Source organism: Vanellus vanellus, assembly GCF_965231255.1.
Source record: "Vanellus vanellus genome assembly, chromosome: 16".
In the NCBI taxonomy this organism is placed as follows: Eukaryota; Metazoa; Chordata; class Aves; order Charadriiformes; family Charadriidae; genus Vanellus; species Vanellus vanellus.
The window spans coordinates 15,568,156-15,586,649 of NC_138921.1; the positions used below are offsets into that span (position 1 = coordinate 15,568,156).

At 45.2% G+C, this 18,494-nt stretch overlaps 1 protein-coding gene across 1 annotated transcript; it reads right to left on the reverse strand.

Moving 5' to 3' along the window:
• Positions 1-2,051: 2,051 nt before the first annotated feature.
• FOXN4 (forkhead box N4) lies at positions 2,052-17,541 on the reverse strand. The gene is made up of 9 exons (XM_082491552.1): positions 17,378-17,541; positions 6,679-6,842; positions 5,693-5,808; positions 5,485-5,598; positions 5,205-5,332; positions 4,720-4,816; positions 4,426-4,633; positions 3,061-3,444; positions 2,052-2,442 (listed from the first exon to the last, which is right to left on the reverse strand). The coding sequence occupies exons 1-9, from the start codon at positions 17,458-17,460 to the stop codon at positions 2,192-2,194; spliced, it is 1,545 nt and encodes a 514-aa protein (XP_082347678.1). The 5' UTR covers positions 17,461-17,541; the 3' UTR covers positions 2,052-2,191.
• Positions 17,542-18,494: the final 953 nt, after the last annotated feature.

The following is an 18,494-nucleotide window of genomic DNA, read 5'->3' on the forward strand; positions in this document are numbered from 1 at the left end:
CCACAGCTCTTCCATGCAGTTACCTACAGAGATTCTCAGGAACGGGTGGACAGAATGGAAAAAGAGTTCATACAGTACATAAATACCTGTAAACTCTCCTTCTCCGGAAGGATTTGAGCCAGGGACAAAGCCTTGGCTCGGACATGTCTGTAAAGGCAAGGAAGCCTGGGCAAGGCTGCTCTTTTACAGCTAATCCCCCACTTCCATTTGCTACAAATGCTTTGTGCGTGGGTGAGATGCTTCTCTGCTAGTGGTGGCACACGAGCACACAAGTCTGAGATTCCAGAGAAGGGCCTGCTCCTCAGCACGCCCCGACACCGCAGCTGGGGTCGAATACGTCTGAGCTTTGCCCATTTGTCGCCATCCGTAAGTTGTATGAAACCATTTCCTCGCTGGGTCGGATTTCCAGTAGCAGATACCTCGGAATTACCATTTAATGCCGAGCTGCAGCGTGCCGCGGGGCAGGGGCGCGCCTGACACCAGAGCAGTTAGAATGCAGCACAACTAGAACCACCCAGGCTTAGTGCTAAAAAATATTTATTTAAAAAAACCCAAAGACATCGTAGATGACGCCAGTCACAGCAAACGATCGTTAATCACATTTGTTCTTCAAGAATAAATTATGACGTGGAGCATCGTGCCCTTTTGGAAGAGGTTGCCATGGCAGAGAGAGGCCCAGACGTTTTCTAGCCCCCTGCTCTTCACAGCAGTGATTTCCAGCGGGGTGGCTCCAGCGTCCCACACCCTCCAGGTGTTCAGTAGGTGGACTTAAGCCAGAGAGGCTCTCTGCCTCCAACCAGCCACACTCGGTGCGGGACAGGAGCCCGCAAGCACATCGATACGATACCGGGAACTGACAGAATGGGAAATTCTATTAATGCACGGGAACAGACAAAACGTGGGATATAAATATTATTTCATGGTCACAAAGGTATAAGTAGACTAAATGCTAAATTCCAACATACAGTTTGCTTTTGATATTTTCAGATGTTTCATCACATTTATTTTTAATTTTTTTTGCAATGTTTGTTACCAAGTATAAAGCAGGGTTTGAAAATTTAAAAAACTACATTAGAATCAATTTTACTTGCTTAATTAGGAAAGACAGACTATGGTGAATCGGTATGGTACAGTTACAATATTTGGTCTCTGAATATTTTTTTTTTAAAAACGTGAGTTTCACAGTATCAAAAGTGCTTATTTAAAAGAAATGTAGTGTAAAAACCATGATTAAAATTGATGCATTTTTGATTATGAATAATTTAGCAGATGTAAAACAGGTTACTGCAGCATTTTAAAAAATTGAACAGTGCTCAGTTTACATAATTTCTTTTATCTTCATAACAATAAATATAAATAAATTTACAAATAGTAATACTGCCTAGCACAAGAATAGACAGAAGCACAATACACAAGACTATAAACAAATCTAATTTAAAAAAAAAAATCCTAAAAATAGGCACAATTCCTAAAATCTTCTAGCCAGTGATCAGTTTAATTGTTCAGCAGTACCACTTCCTTCACAGTGGGGTAAGGACTTTTTAAACCCAGACAGAGCAGATGTCTGCTATGGGTTTGATTTTTCACTTTTAATGTGTTTGCTCCTTTTTTTCTTCCTCGTAACAATAAGTTAACAATAGTCATGTCAGAAAAGTGTTAGTGGTGCAAGTGTCTCCAGAAACTGCATAGGATCTTTGTTCTGTGGCAATAGTTATTTGGCAATTTAAGAAAAAAAGGTGTACATGGTACGTGATCAACCGTTTGGGACTCCGCCTTGGTGCTGACCAGCCCATTGACTTGTGTTGGCTTCAGTGTAGGTGGCGACCAAACAGCATCCACGTAGAAATCCAGATCACAGTGTCGATTAAGTGTATTTATCTTAACTGGTCTATTTTTTCACTCAGTTACATTCTAGTGAAAGTTCCTGCTCACTGATGCCTTCCAGGTCCTCCTTGAGAGCTCACCAGTCCTGCAACACAAGTGTCCGTGACCCTTCCTCAGTCTTGCCACAGGTGAAAGTGGTTCTACCAGTAACAGTTCGATTTATTTTGGCATCACATGCTGTGTCCCAGTAAAAAGCCAACACGTTCCAAGCGTCTGCAGGAGGAGCTGTTTTATTGCTTTCAGGTCGGATTTTAACGGTTGGGAGAAACCAGCCCCTGAGGCAGAGGTCTGTGGAACGGTGCAAAACTCAGAGCAGAGCGATGGGTTTGTTGCCTTGGGGGTTCACGTACTGAGCTGCCGCGACGTTGTCCAGCGTCGTGTAGGTGGTGTAAAGGCCGGTGACCTGCAGGTCTGAGAAGGAGTGATCGCTGCCACTGGAGACGGGGGTGAGGCCAGGGGTGCCCAGGTCACAGTCTGAGAGGTGGAGCGGGGAGTTGCTGAAGGCACCCAGGGTGTCAAGGCTGAAGCTGTCATCTTTCATTTCCTCCCATATATTACCTTTAAAAGATTAAATTCTGGTCACAACACATCCAACCCACCCGGGCACTGTGTGTGGGGCTCAGTCCATAACTAAAGGGCATTATCCGCCACTTAGGAACAGTGCTGCTTGCGGACGGTACCATTGGTAGCTCAAAGGCAGTAAGTGTGTCTGTTTCCCCTGAATCCCCTGGTTCCAGCAGGAGTCCAGACCTTTCCGGGCAGCATATATCTACTACGTGCTAATCAGAAACCTGGGGGCCACGCTAAGTATCGCCATGAGCCAGGGAAGTTCTCCTTTTATAGAAGAGGAAAACCAAGGCACAGGTAGAGTTATGGTTTCCCACGGGCAGAGAGATATGGTGTCCCACATGCAGCTGGTCGGACATCCCCACTTACATCTGGTGCAGCGCCTGCACTGGAACCATGAAGGCGGTTTGCTGTCCCATCTAGCACAGGGCAGGAATGCACCCAGGAAGGCCAGGGAAGTCACGCTGCAGAGGCCAGCACCTGGCACAAGCTTTTAGCTCTGTTCCATCCCACCCCAGAGCATGCTGCTGAGGACGCTGGTTATATATTCAGTGCCTACATGACCACATAAATCATGCCCTCCCCTACCTCAGCTTCCTTCTCCCATACCTTGCAATGCAAAATCCATAATGCTTGGGTCAAGAGCATCCACCTCCGTGTTCATATCTGCTGTCATGTTGAGGAAGTCGGGAGGTGCGCGTCCCATGGGGTGGTGGGGAAGAGGGCTGTGGCTCATGTCGGGCAGAGTATGGAGAGGAGGCGTTTGTGCAGGTGCTGGTGAGTCTGGGGCGATGCGGGCCTGGGTCTGGATCTGGTGGTGCAGGGGGATGGACTGCAGCGAGAGCGTCATGATGGGCTGAGGCTGCAGCTGGGAGATGGAGATTCGGCCCTGGGCTGCTGCCATGTGGTTCAGGGTGGAGACCTCAGACTCTGCCTGTTTGCTGGGCCGCCTGCAGCTCTCGGGTCTGTCAGTGATCAGCTTGTCCAGCTCCTCTGCACACGCGATACCCATTCCCAAGGGAGAAAAGAGAAAGTTTAACCCCCTTGTTCAAGCAGGGCCCCGCCAAAGTGTTTCACAAGTGAGCACAGCCACACACTTTTACCATCAAAGTGAACAGGCAGTGTCTGTCGCGATATGAGGTGCAGCACAGAAGGCAGCCTTGACTGTGCAGAGAGCAAAGAAATGCCATCTACTTCCCCACCCTTAGCCTTTACCCTAGTGGACTTCCACGGTTACCCCTAATTGAGCTAAAGAAACGATGATGAGAAACTCACACAGAGCAACCAAGCCGCCACCGATGGCAGCTGACCCGCCGTCATAGAGCTAAGCATCCTCAGTAGGTCTCCTGCTCATCGGGATACTCTGAGTTCTGCTTGTATCTCAGAGAAGATTCACACGAGAGACTCCTGAGAGTTTCAATGGCACATTTGTTTTTAAGCAAGAATATAATTTATCATTGATTGTATGTTACAGACTTTGCAGCAGAAAACTCCAGTTGATTTTGCCAATACTGAGCTCCTGAAAGCTTCAATAACACATCTTTATTAATAAGAATGAGAAAGTCTTAGTAAAAGGAGAGTTTTGCAGAGTAAGTAAAAAACTGCATTAAAATGTGACACTATAAATACTAATGCTGGAGGCAGCAGAACTCCTTAGAAGGGCGTGGATGTGCTAGGTAGGTTAGCATGGGGGAAAAAGACAATCCATTTTGAAGCTGGGGACCGGTTGTTCGGTGGCCTCCTCCTGCTGTAGTGTGTTGCCATATCACACGGCCTCCGGGCAGCAGCCTCCGTACAGAACACAGCAGGTATTTTGGCCAAGCAGCTCAGAGGAGGCCGTTGTAGGGCATGAGAGCTCTGCACTAGCCAGCTCTTTTCCATATAACTTATTTAAGACACGTGCACTCCTGGCCAAACAGCTATTCTCCCCCCTTGCCTCTCATACGCAGAGCAAAAGCGTAATATAAGCCCTACCTGGGTTAGCCATGCTCCTGTGAATAGCAGCTAAGTCCTTCCGCTTCCACTTCTGCATCTCCTCTTCCATCTTGTCAATCTTGGCAGGATTGAGAGCCCACAGGCACCCTTTGCGAGAGGTGCCGCTCATCTTGTTCTCCACCTTCTCAAAACACTTATTCAGGGACAGGTTGTGGCGCACAGAGTTCTTCCAGCCATCGGGTGCTGTCTGAAAGATGCAGGAGGACGTTAGTGAAATCAGCCGTGAACAAAGTATTTGTCATGTTCTACTTCCACCCTTCAGGGGTGCCATACCTTAAAGTAGGGAAAGTGCTCCTTCATGAAGCTGTAGATCTCGCTCACTGGGAGACTGCCTGTTTTGCTGTTCTTCAGCGCCATTGCAATCAAACAACTACAGGACACAATAAAACAGGAAATATCAAGAGATGCGTTTACTCAGCCGTCATTCTGGTCTGGCAACCTCAGACCCATCTCTCAAGACACAAACAGCTGGCCGATCATGGGATCGTTACCGTTCTCAAGCGCTCAGAAGTCACCCTGTGATCCTGCACATTTCGCTCCTCTGTGCTATTACTCTACCTTTATGCCGACGTCCAGGAACTAGTTTGCTTGTTCATTCCTGCTCCCCCTCAGAGGCAGCTTCCCCAGAACTCCTGGGTGGATGATGGGATTTTTGTTCCCTTCGAAAGGAATCAAACACTCTCGTGGTACCAAACCTACAGCGTTACAGTCATCCCAACACAGGCCGTGGGCAATATGCTATTCTGCTCTCTACTCACCTGTATGAATAGATTGGTTTGGGGTAGTGCTTTGGATGCAGTTCTTGGGCAGAGTGAGGAGCCAGGCGCGGCTGAGAATAGTGTGGCTGAGTCCCGTAGGATGTGTTGTAGATTGCTGCTGGGTTACACTGTATGCAGAAGGAAAAGAAGGAAAATACCGGATGCAAAATGTCCATGGGTATGTAGCTCTAGGGATATTTTATTGGTTTTCTTTTAAAAGAGTTCTAGATATGACCTTGGCAGGTACTCCAAGACACAGACGACAAGCAAATAACAGTACCTGTTGTGTGTTCTGTGCTAGGGCAAACACTTGCTGCGAATGAGGAGGAGGAAAGAGTTGTTGCTGTGTTTGTAAACTAGGAGACGGCTGCCCACCTACAGCATACTGGCTCATCTGCTGAGATAAAGACAGACGTGTCAGTCTTGAAATTACCAACATCTTTTCCTAAGAAGTGTTGCAATAATAAGCCATGGAGGCCTGCACTTACATTTGCTCCGTGTGTTGAAATAGAATTCAGTCCCAGGATTCCCTGTGGCAGGCTGGCCTGGACATGAATCATTGCTCCAGGTGCTCCTGCGGAGTGCATATTGCTTGCTACAGGACCTATTTGGGAGAAAGCAAAGGCGATGAATGTTCGCGTGAAAGTACACTTCAGAAAAGAGAGCTGACGTTTGTTTTTAATAGAGGCAGTTGAACACAGCTAAGCTCTGGAGTGGATAATCACACCTCTCTGTGGCATTGCCGTCCCAAAAGAACCCAGAGCGTTTCACAATTGCAAAGTTGACATCAGCTGCTTCTAAAACTTGTTATGCAGGGAATGAAAGATGACAGCTGTTTAACAGTCCACGGTGGTGTTACCGACACAGTATCTTACAAAAGAAAAAAAAAAAGCCATATTCAGCACTATCTGAACTCCAGAAGGATTTCTGCTCTAAAGCGAGCAAGATGATACGCTGTGTTCCCTCAGCAGAATGCCGTAGGGAACAAGTGTGTTTACCTAAAGGATGTTCACAAAGGAAAGAAAGGCTTTCAACGAACATATGCTGTAAGTCTGTATGAAGCAAACAGGTATGGGGTAAGTAAGACACTCTTACTTTTATCAATGTTGAAACAAACAAGAAAGACTAATTACCTAATTTCAAAGCTGTTGAAAACCTCTGAAATGCAAGTCTTAAATACCTTGGCCCAAGTTCACGCAACAAGGCACCAGCAACTACCCTGAGCAGAAAAGCCAATCGGATCCAAAGATCTCTGTTGTGACTGCGAGGGCTCTCTGCCTCTTCAAATGAAGGAAATGTATCAGCAGCAGCCTTATCAGAAGACAACAGGCTCCAGATCTTCTGACAGGAAGGGAAATGTAACGCACTTAAAAGGAATCTACTAATCGGAAAGCTTGCCTGGGGCCCGGGGGGAGAAAGGAGGCAGTAGGCTGTGTCATTTAAAGAGCAGTTATTTAACATCCTAACAGCTTACCTGTCTGCTGTAGCATTGTGTTCTGGGCACCAAGGCTAAAATCCATTCTTCCACTGGCCATCTGTTGTAACCGAGGAACATCAACAGATGTCAGCCACGACAAGGACTGTAAGTCACTGGGGAGGTCATCTTCACTCAGCTGGGAGGGGTCAGAAGCTACCAGCCTGAGAAATAGCATGAAAGGTTAGTGGAGAGCAGAGATGCTGCTACACTGTCCCTGGTAAGAGGGGAGATGATGGGGATGCCAAAGCTCACGTAGGTCAGCAGGGAAAACGCATCAGGCTGGAATTCCACCTGCAGAATTCAGATGCGACCTTTGGCTTCGCAACTGGCTGGTTACTGCCGCCCTGTTCCTAAGCACATGTTCCTTCGTACAATTTAAAACATTTTGGTTAAGAAAATTGCTCGTACAGTATTTGTAGGGGAAGAAGGCATTAGAATCCAGGAGAGAAACCGCCTAGAAACAAAACCAAAGCTGATTCATTATTTTCACATTTGTCAGAAATCTGCACTTTTTTGGCCTTGATGTAGAAGGAACCTGTCAGGACTTTTAACCTGACAATTTTGCATTAACCTTGAAATCCAGTGACCAGCCAGCCTCGGAAGGAGTTTCCGTGCCGAGCTCCTCAAGAGCCTGTGTCTGCTGCTGGTTTGGACACCTGGAGAGGGCTTTTCCCAGCCACTGCATCCTGTTGGTGGGGACAGATCAGCGGAGAGCTGCTGCGTAAAAAAAAAAAACTTTACAGAATGAACCAGTGATCTCTTCCACTCAGATATATGAAGTTATTGATAGTTAACAAGGAACCACGAAACAATTTTTTAGGCAGTTTTTGACGCACTAAAAGATGAGAAGGAAAAGGTGGTGACTGAATGCACAACAACACCCAGCTTGCCTTTAGCAACTGAACTGAGGCATAACGATGACAGGCTGCTTTTGGTTTAAAGCTCTATTTTTGCTCATTCTGCATGCTCCATCCCACCTGTTTCATTTTGCTTCTGATAGAGTGCACGGTACAAAACTGAAATATTGGAATATATTTACAGTACTCAAAAATTCCTGTGTGGTCAAAATTGCCATTAAAGTCAATAAAAGAACTATTGCAAATGAAGGGCTAAACTACTTTTACTGATGTTAAAGAGTATTACAGCAGTCACAGGTATCTTGAGGAGTAAAGCAGTAATAGAACATGTCAGGAAGTTATCATTAGATACCCAGGGTAAATCCAAAGGGATTCAGGTCCAGGAAAACATCTTTCTCTTTCAGAAGAACACCGTTTAGTTGGATGTAGTTGATTTTGCTTTCAAAACAAAGGCTTTAAAGAGTGCTCTCATAGATATGTTAAAGCCAGCTGCATGGTACTAAAGTGCGTTTGTTGCCAAATGACAATGCAGAAGCCTTAAATAAATCTGGTCTCTCGCTGAAGCATCTTTTATGTTTTACACAATTCTAAAGCAGCTTAAAAGAGCAAGCCAGAACTCTAGTGCCTGGCTGCCCAGGAGGTTTCAGCTCCTCCATTCATGATTTCCAGAAACACGTATCAAAGTTCCCTAAACTATTATCTGGAAGATCTTTAAAGCAGAATGCAATTTATTTGTTTGTAAAAAGATTCTGAAAAGAAGAAAAGAAAGAAGAAAAAACAATCCAACACATGACCAGGAGCCAAAAGCTCAAATCCTGGCCAAAAAACACCTTCAAATCTCTCTCCCAGCCTACCCTGTTTCCTTTCTCCTACTGTAGTTATAGTGCAATAATTAGCATTGCCATGGTTACCACTGTTCAGTTATTTTGTGAGGCCTGGGACTTAAATACATAAAAAGACTATCAGGTGACGTCTCTCCCGGCCCAGAGATTGGCTGGATTGGAAGTAAGCAAGAGCATTAAATGATTTGAAAACTGGGCAGGCTCATGTTGTTTGCAACAGTTGGGCCCATTCATGGGAAGCCGATAACCCATTGTGCCGCCAACGACTGCTGCCCGGTGGCACGTGGCCTCGATTGTTTTTGGGATTCTTGCTTAATTGTTTTTTCCCCCCCTCCTCCTTTTCACAAACTTCACATTAATCTGGCTGAATGACAGCCGACACACAACACACATCCACATGCCATCTGGCACCTCGGTCCCTGCCAGTCCTCCCAGACAAGTCAGCTCCTTCAACAAATAACGGGGTCAGATGGGCGGCGAGGGTCAGCACCCACTGCACACGCCTCCTGTCAGGCATTGAATCCGCCACATGCCCTCGCCGCTCCTCCGCGTGGGACGAGCATCTCCACACCGGAGGACCGCGGGAGTCACGGTGGTGCTCAGCAGCCTTCCTGGCTTTAGCTTTTTGGGAAACAAAGGCCTCTGCTTTGCACTCACCCTAAATGCACTCATCCTGGTGCTCTTTCTAGATGTGGGAATGGCTGGCGGTACCCTGGGCACAGTTGGATGCCATCAGAAGCTTGAACCGCGACTCCCCGAAGTGCTTGTCAGCATTGCGCAGCGTGCCCCTCTCAGCATCCGCGTGATGCTCCCTCCCTCTCACACTAACACCCTGGATCCAAGTGAGGCCAAGGAAGGTGACTGAATTTTTAAGTTGATACAGCAGTCATTAAGCTCCATTTTAAACAGATATGAAGATGCAATAATATATAACAACTAGACAAAGTGTGCAAGCCAGCCCTTTTTCCAAGGCAAACTTATTTTCTTCCCTCCCCTGTCCTAGCATGGCATGGCTGTTTGAATTTGAGTTTGCGGTTCTTTTAAAATTACCTCCAGCTGTTCACTTACACATTTTTTGGTATGGATTTGTTAGTTTTCAGAGTAACTCTTTTCATTAATAATGAGGAAAAAAAAGTATATTTAATCAGAATAAGATATTTCACATTTAAGGAGTATTCTTCAGGTTGTCTTTGAAACCGGTGTTGAAATTTCATACGTCTTAAAGAAAGTGAAACTGCTTAAAGCATGCCCATCACCGTCTGACTGAGGTGTTTTAAATGCCCAGATACATTCTGCAGCATAAAACCAGCTTATCTCGCAGTACACAGGCTCAGTGTGTCCTGCTTTTAGTGAAAAAATGTTAATCTAACTGCCTCCGGAAAATGAGCTATGCACAGTACTACCTAACACTTTAATCTCACAGGGTTCAGTCTTTCTGACCTGAAAAATTGCCTGTGCTGAGCCAACTACAAAAATATAAGTCCGTACTGTAATATTGCGTGTACTTTGATTCTGTTCCCCTCCACCCCCCTTTTCGTCTCACATTTGAGGGTAAACTTCAGGAGTCAGAGATCCTGTCTTTAGATGGGTGTTCACAGCCCCTGGCACAATGGGGCACTGTAGTAAAAGCAGCCATTTCCTTTCAATGCATGTAAATGAGATAAATAGTGATACGCTATAATTAATGCACACTACCGAAAATGTCCCCAGCTGCACATTCCCCAGGGCTGTCTGGTGTATACCACCAACTAAACGCCTATGAGTAAAAGGTTACAGTCACACCAAATGTGTTGCAAACATGATATTATTTTTAAAGGTGTGGTGAGATGATGCAACTCTGCTTTTACCCCTCTCCTTTCAAATCTCTGCAGGAATACACCCTTCTGCTTCTATGTGTTTCTGTCCTAGAAAGGCACCTGCGTTAGTAGGAATCCACACGATGCTGTGGATGTATGCCCCAGGTGTCCTCTGGGTGTCCAAGGATGTTGGCCTCCTGCACAAAGTGCCCTGAGAGCTATGACAGGTGACACAGAAATGCTCGGGGGTAGCATTAGTCTTTGCTATCTGCCCCATCACACAGTGCACTAAATATTTATCTAACCAGGGAAACAGATCTCGGCCACCAGCCCGCACAAAGTCTGCTTTTCCAGAATCAGGAAAAACACCCCTTGGAATGAAACCCCTTTCCAGATCTCCCAATACTGAGCTCCAGACCTTCCTGCCTGTGGTCATGGAGAAATCGGACTCCTGCATTGGCTGCACATCTGACAAAGCTCACTGGAGCCTGTCAGCAGCGCAACATCATTTGCTAAATGAACCTAAGGATACCTCTATTCCACCCCCAGTCAAGTACACCTTGCTGGCACAACAACTAGCTAGACAGAATGAAATTCATTCCTGGCATTACCTTGTGGGAATCTGCAACTAACATCAGAGTTGAATTTGAATCTATATTCATAGATCTAAGTCTATGATCTTTCCTCACAGTGAGTTGTTCCAATGAGCTGGATCTGAGGTAGTTCATCACCGCAGAAACCGCTGTCGAGGTGAACTATCTACTTCCATGCTTGCAAACACCATTGTACGGTGAACCTGACACTGGAGACTATAGTGACCATCTCTTCAACAGCATCATAGAGTAGTCTGCCAAACAACTTTGTTAAAACTAAAGGAAAGCCCAGCAACAAGTAGACCTTAAGATATTTTGACCCCAGCTAGTTTAGCCAATAACTGCGTGTTTCAGTTTATGACATGGTGTGCAGAGTTACCTATTTCTATGCATATTGCACCATTCACATTTCAGAGTACTCTGCTTGTTTGCTCTGGAGTCTGTCCCTAAAAGATTTAAAGCACTCAAACTGGTTGGTGTTGTAGGGCGAATGTAATGCTACAGGTTCTCTCAAAGGCATTAGTGCGTGGTGGCAACTCATCGTTGCCTCTGTTCTGAACCAAGTCAGACCAAAACTTTGCGGTTGCATTTGGCATATTCAACCATAGTTTTAAGACGTCTGTCACTCAATGGACAATTTTTATTGCCATTGCCAGCACTGACATCTGAGCTTTTTGCCTATGCTGGTGTAATACAACTGTTCAACAAGTAGGAGCAATCAGGGGTGACAGATTCTTAACCAGCTGTTTGCAATGGTTTATCCAGTGTGAGTGACAATTGAACAGGAAGAGTCATAAGAAGACCTCTTCTTGAAGTGGTGATGAGATGATGGTTTTCTTTTGTCTGGGTTTACCTAATGTCTCAGAACAAGCACAATGATTTCTCATATGTAAAACAACACAAAGAAAAATATTTATGTTTTGTGACTCTTCAGCTGTCTCCACGGAAAGCAGTATTCTCTGTTTTACTGAAGGAGTCAGCTTCGCCTTTTGCTTCTCACTCCATCTGCTCTGCTCCTTCCCTCTATGCACTTATCTTCCCATCTCCCTCCCTTGCAGGTGCTTTTCCCCACCCTAGGTTCGGTTTTCCACACTCACAACCACCTGCCTCTCTCCTCCCTGTTGCTGTACCAGCTTCTCTCCTGCTTCAGCCAACAGCTCTCACTGCTGCTTTCTGTCTGTGATTCCACACCACCCATCCAGTCCCAAACCACCAGCCCACCTTTCTCCTCCTTTTCTTCAAACTCTTTGAGTAATTTCTGGCCTCGCTAGAAATAAGAAAAGAAATTAGGCAGCTTTCCAGGGACAACCAGAAACTCCCTGCTCAGCTACTGCTCAAGAAACTTTGGATTATAGGAAACAAAGCTAGTAAAGAAAAAAGCAAATAACATGATTACCCTGTCAGGTGTTGCTGTTCGCCTTTTCTTACACCGTGGTTCAGAAGAGCAGATGATTCTCCCAAAACCTTCTGCAAAGGTACTTAGCCCTATAGATGTGCTCCCGGAGACTTTTATACATTTCAGCTCCAAGTTTCACAACGCCTCTTTACATCATTTTGGTATGGGATGAAGGGAAACTAAATTACAAGTGACCTACGTGATTTACTTAAGCCTAAGAGGAAATTAGCAGCAATGTCAGCACTGAACTCCCAGCCACTCGCTCCCTGCTGTGCTTTACCCACGTAACCGTCCCCAGGTTCAAGATGCCAAATGCAGCCCGTATCTGACTGTGCAATCTCTTTTGTTAAAAAAAAACAAAAAAACAAAACAAAACAAACAAACAAAAAAAACAACAAAACACAAAATGAAAACCTGTGGCTAATGTCAAAATAAACTGCTTGTCGATGCAAAAATATGTTGAAGGACCTGGCACTAGAGGAATGTTGTCTATAAAAATCAGTAGCATTGTCTACCTGGGAAGCAATCTTTCCTTTAACATTGCTTCATCTGCTTCTTATTAGCCATGAACTGATCTTGTGTAGTTATTTACTCCGGTGAAAAGGGAATATAAAATATACTAGCCTTTGTTTCACACTGCTGTAAGAATGCATCTCACTTGCATCAGTTGCTGCTGTGATCATGCAGGAATTCTGCTTTCCGCACACATGAGATTTTTAAAACTGGTAAAATAAGAGCAGCATGCCATGAGCACCTGAGATCTCACAGGAATGCTCAAAAAGTCCAAATTCCTTTTCTGCTTTCTTGTTTTGAACGGGAGGTCAAGCACCTTTTTTGAGGTAAGATACGAACTTAGTTCTGGTTTCACTGGAGGCAGAGGAGCCTGAGAAGCCTGCAAGATACTGCCTGGGTACAAACCAGCCCTTCCCATTTCTGCCTGTGACTGCAAGACAGTTTGAGGAGCAAGGGCCACAATTTTTTATTAATACCGATTAGCACATTTCAGGAACTGCATAGGAAACAGTTGAGCTAATCCACTTAAATCAATCCACAGTGGCCTGAGTTTGACTGATTCTTAGGAGGTTTCTCACATTTTTTTGAAAGAATGAAGCAACTACTGTGATGAAATTCCTCCGACACATCGAGTCATTATCTCATTCCCTGTCAGACACACATGGTGTCAAGGGAATGAACACTGACGTTTTCTTCAGGAACAATTACGGTTTCGTTAGTTATGCATTTGTAACCTTTTGTCTGCAGAAATGTCCTGCATGCAAACTCCCAGGCTCCATCCATCCCCAGTGGTGACAGTCAGAAGTCCTGAGCTGTAGCTTGCTCTGCAGAAACCAAAGTGCAAAGCCAGATATGAGAGTACCACTTAGGAGAGCTAAAATGAACTGTGTGTCATAAAGATAAAGACTTTTCACCTTTTTCACCACTGTGATGCAGTTACATCTGGAATGTATGGAATACAGCGGTTGCATGTTTATGTGCCTGTGTTCTTCATATGATTTTACGCTAAACTATGCTAGCATAAAGTAATTATTACAACAAAAATTTATCCAAACTATCTAATGAGCTGATGAATACAGACCAATATTTTAAGAACCAAAGGAACAATTAAAACGGGGTGGAGGATATAGTCTCCTAGTATGCTGAATAATTAACAATTGAATAACAACTTTTGATGAAAAAGATATCTATTTAAAACTGAATTTGTGTTTAACATGTATGGAAAATGTATTGCAAGGCCTTCAAAATACTGCATAAGGCTTCTATCAACTGGAAATGCATAGTAATATAAAAAAATAGAAACATGGTCCTTACACAAAATATTGAGCTGCAAAACATGAAGTTAATTTATCTTGTTGATCTAGAGTTAGCTTTACTTCTAAAGTAATGTTATTTCTTCAAATTGAATTATACATTTTAGTTATTTCTTTCAAAATAAGGATTCCACATTGTTACCCAGAACGATGATTTGATTCCTTACATTTGGATTTTCACATATGCCAAAAAATCCATAGCAAATTACTCTCTGTCTCCCTTCCAATGTCCTGTTTTTCACGTCATTATTTATTATATGATAGGTAATAGACCACACATAGCTCTACCTAATTTGGCAATGGGATAGTTCCTGAGAAAAATAAGCATGCTGCTGCATTTGAAAACCAAGAACGCTGAATTAGGATAATATTGAGCCTTCTCTGGGAGAGAACTTACAGGCCTGTAAGTGTTTTTGCAGTCTTAGTGCAGGTCCACCTTAGCCTCTCATCTGCCTCCCTGGGGCTTCTACTGCTCAAGACCTGCACAGTAAATCTGATTCTGCACTTCTGTACATCACAGTGGATCATTTGCCTCTCTTGCACTGGTTATGTGTGTTAAATCAAATTAGACTGCAAAAGGATAGATTGCAGATTTCAATTAAAAATACTGCTTGAAGATCACAGCGTTCGTAAACTGAAGAACCCCATTTCTCAGCGACCAGCTCCAAGTCCCCTGAAGACCATGGGAGCTCTCCACTAATTTAGTAGCCTTCCAGTTGGCTCCTATAATTTACACAGCTTTGTGCTGAAATAACCACAAGTGTGCCACTGCGTAGTAAACTTGTGGTCTGCCTATTGCTTTGATTTAAACATCAAATGTCAAATATCAAATATCAAAAAGCAATTTGATATTTACACTAAAAGATAATGTTAGATTATTAATTATAATTAACAAGAATAAAGTGTTAAGGATTAAAAAATCACAGTGCATTACAATTCTCTGTGTTTATTCCCTGAAATGTAAATTGAAATCATTAGAAATATTTGTCACAGCTACAATTATGAAAATATTGAAAGTAGCCCTATTTTCTCTGGGAGACGAAGAGAGGCATCTGCATATATGAAGATTACTTTTCATTGGTAGTCAGGCAGTGACAGCACCAGAAAAACATAGGTGTCAGAGAAGATATGATAGCCCTTAATCATTCCTGGACAGCATGATGTTTTATATCCCACAGCTGCACTGGTGGAAGAGATACTTGTCTAAAATCATCTTACTATGGTGCAAATATTCCCTGGACTTTGCATAGCAGTCTAATCCTCATCACTACTCTACGTGCTACATCAAACTTACTATAGATGCTCTGGATCCACAGAATTGAAAGATCTGCTAAAATCAGGGATTTTTTTTCCTCGTCCATTAAAAAAAAAAAAAAAAAGAAAAGAAAAAAATCCCAGAGTTTCAAACTGTACACATTAGCTGTATGAAAGCTGATCAGCAGTATTTGGTGATTTGATCCCCTGCTCACACACCGACGCACTCCCCTCCCTTTTCAGTGTTTTCTCCTGCACACTCGCAGGAAAGCCTGGTCTCTTCCAAGTCCAACTGTCCCATTGAAAGATTCCAAGTGAGACAGAAGAGTATTCTCAGCACAGCCCCAGCCTCCCACTCACTAATTGGAGGCCATTCCCCATTTTGTGGAGCCTTGATGCTCCCCCATGGAGAACTCGGGACTGTGGGTTCCAGTCTTGGACTGTGGTGACAGCAGGAGAGTAAACAGAGCTGATAGAATTTGACAGGTCTATTCTTTTCTTAAAATCATTCGGTCTAAAAGATTTTCTTTTACATAATCCAAAGTGTTTTCTCATGAAGTAGGACAAATACTGCTCTGCATTTATGGTGCAGTACAGATTTTATGCATTTTTATCAGAATTTGCCACTATTAAATGAGGCCAGATAATTCATTTTAAAGCTGCATTAAAGAAATCACAAGTGGGTTAGAAACTTTAGTGAACTTTGAGTTCAAAATGTTTAACAGAGAATTGAAAGTAGTTTTTAAAAGCAGCTGACTTCTGAATAAAAGAAGAAACTCTTACAATTCCTTTACTGGAAGTAAAATAAATCCTATCTTTCTCAAAAAAAAAGAGTGTTTTTCTGCAGCTATGAGTTAAAGAATAGTTCTCTCCATAAAAAGGGTCTTTGTTTAGGTGGTATGTTCTTCAGGGCACTGAAGATACAGACTTAAATGTAAATACCCAGAAGTCTCTCTCTCATACGCACCCTTCATTAAATACTGAATAATTTCTTCACAAATATTTACATAGCCAACAAAAACGCCGAGAGCAAACAGTGCTTTGATAAACAGCAAAACAGAGTTCCACAAACCTTTTTCCACACTGGCTTCAGAGAGTATAACAAATCACTTGTTGAGCTGCAAGAGGCTGCAGTGCAGTGTTTGCATTTTGAATAGAGAGAGGCTGGTAGAAGAATACCTGCGGCTGACCACTCTTACCCACAGAAAGGGGTGAAAACACCCTCAGGCTGGGAGGAAGGAGATTGTCTCTCAGTCCTCATTTTAAAACAGGAAAGAAAACAATTATTTATTTATTTTTTTACTCTGAGAACTGGATTCTGTTCTGCTATTCTGTATTTCTTGGAACTTTGCATCATGTGACGAGATGTAACCTAACTTAACCCAGTGCACTGTAATTCATGCAGAACTATCCCGTGACTTCTAAGAATACTTTTCAATGATAAAAGGGTGTGTAGTGGTACAGGTAAATTACCAAAGGCTGTTGACGAATCCGGGTTTGTTCCCACTGATATTAGAACTTTGACAGAAGTCAGTGCTTTGGAGTACTCCATAAGTACTTGTTTTAATGAAAAACTTTTCTAGTGTCTATTGCACTTGATTTAGTCTACCCATGACTCTTGCATAACAACGCAAAACGCGATCTGAAAGGGAACTTTTAAATAATTACTATTTAACAAGAACATCCTTCTCCGGCAAGAATCATACAGTAGAGAGAGGCAACACTCATACAGTAGAGAGAGTTTACTGTGAGGTCACCCCAAGGCTTTGAAGGTGTAATTATCAAAGATAGTTTAGTATCGAAATACTTTAAACAGGAATGCTTCTAAATGAGTAATGCATCGTAACCGGTCACCAGGTTAGGAATCTGATTTACAGTGGAGAAATAATGCGGTTAACTTTAAGTAATGATGATGATGATGATGATGATGATGATAATAATAATAATAATAATAATAATAATAATAATAATAAGAAGAAGAAGAAGAAGAAGAAGAAGAAGAAGAAGTTGTTTTCTATATGCTAAGGGTTGTGTGTTTTTTTTTTCTTTTTTTAGGAAATAAAGAGAACACAACACGAGTTAGCAGGCTGTGACGGCGCAGCGCGCGTTTTTGAAAGGGATGAAGGCCTCACCTGTACTCCTGTGAAGGGTGGTGGTTGTGCCCTGAGCTCCTGACGAGTCCCGACATGGTGGCCGGGAGGCGGCTCTCGATCATGCCCCCGGCGGGCGGCGCGGCGGCAGTAGCTATCCAGCACTTCAGCACCGGCGCGGGCGGCCGAATCCCCAGCGGAGCCCGGCGCTGCAGGAAAAAGCAAAACCCAACTTAAATATCACCTTTACCCCCGGCTCTGTTTGGCAATGCAGTAAAAATATTTTACGGGGACACACACCCCACCCCCCCCCAAAAAAAAAAAAAAAAAAAAAAGCTCGGAATGGGAACCTCGCCCCGCATGGAGGGAGCACCTACGGGGCACGGTGTGGGTCCGGATGGCGGGAGGCTGCCGGTAGCGGCGGCACCGGGGTCAGCCGGGCGGCGCTCCTGCCTGAACTCCCCGGGGGAAGCACCCGCGTAGAGGTTGGGGGGAACGAGCTGTGGTAGCGCGCGGTGGCCCCAGCGCGCCCAGGCCGCCCCCGGGGCTGAGGGGAGTACGGAGGTGGGGGGGGGGGTGCGGGGGAGGGGGCGATCCCCGCTTCCCGCGGCCTCTCCCGAGCCCTTCTCCGGAGGACGCCCCCGCGGCCCGCCGCCCCGACACCCCGCACCCCACCCCCCCCCCCGGCCCAGCGCTCCTTGTTCCTTCCACACAAACCTGGCGGGCCGAGGCCCGGGCGCGGGCGGACGGAGGTGGAGGGGTGAGGGGGGGGGGGAGCCCGGCCGGAGGACGGCGGCTGCGACCCGGCGCGGCGGGGTCTGAGGAGATTTGGGGGGAGGGGGGGTAGAGGGGGCCACGCTGGAGCTGGCCCTGAGGGGGACGGAGCCGGTGGCGGCGGCGGCTCGGAGCCGCGGCGAGTCGGCGGCGGGGCCGGGCTCCAGCCCGTTTTTAAATTTCCCTCTCAGGAGCTGTCCAGCCTGGAGCATGCGCGGCCGGGGGCCGCCCGCAGGGTCAGGGCCGGGGCAGGGCCGGGGGAGCGCGGCGGCGTTTCCCGGCAGCGGTCCACCTCCCCCCCCCCCCCCCCCCCCCCCGGCCCGCCCCGCCAGAGCCCGGCGAGAGGGAGGGGGTGTGTGAGGGGGGGTGGACCCGGCCATGGGGA

Excerpts from the sequence above, each read along its gene's own strand:
- FOXN4 (XM_082491552.1), bottom strand. The coding sequence starts at position 17,460 with ATGATCGAGAGCCGCCTCCCGGCCACCATGTCGGGACTCGTCAGGAGC. Across the intron at positions 5,809-6,678 it reads CACAATGCTACAGCAGACAG|GTCCTGTAGCAAGCAATATG; the intron begins GTAAGCTGTTAG and ends TCTCCCAAATAG. Across the intron at positions 5,333-5,484 it reads TAGCACAGAACACACAACAG|TGTAACCCAGCAGCAATCTA; the intron begins GTACTGTTATTT and ends TTCTGCATACAG.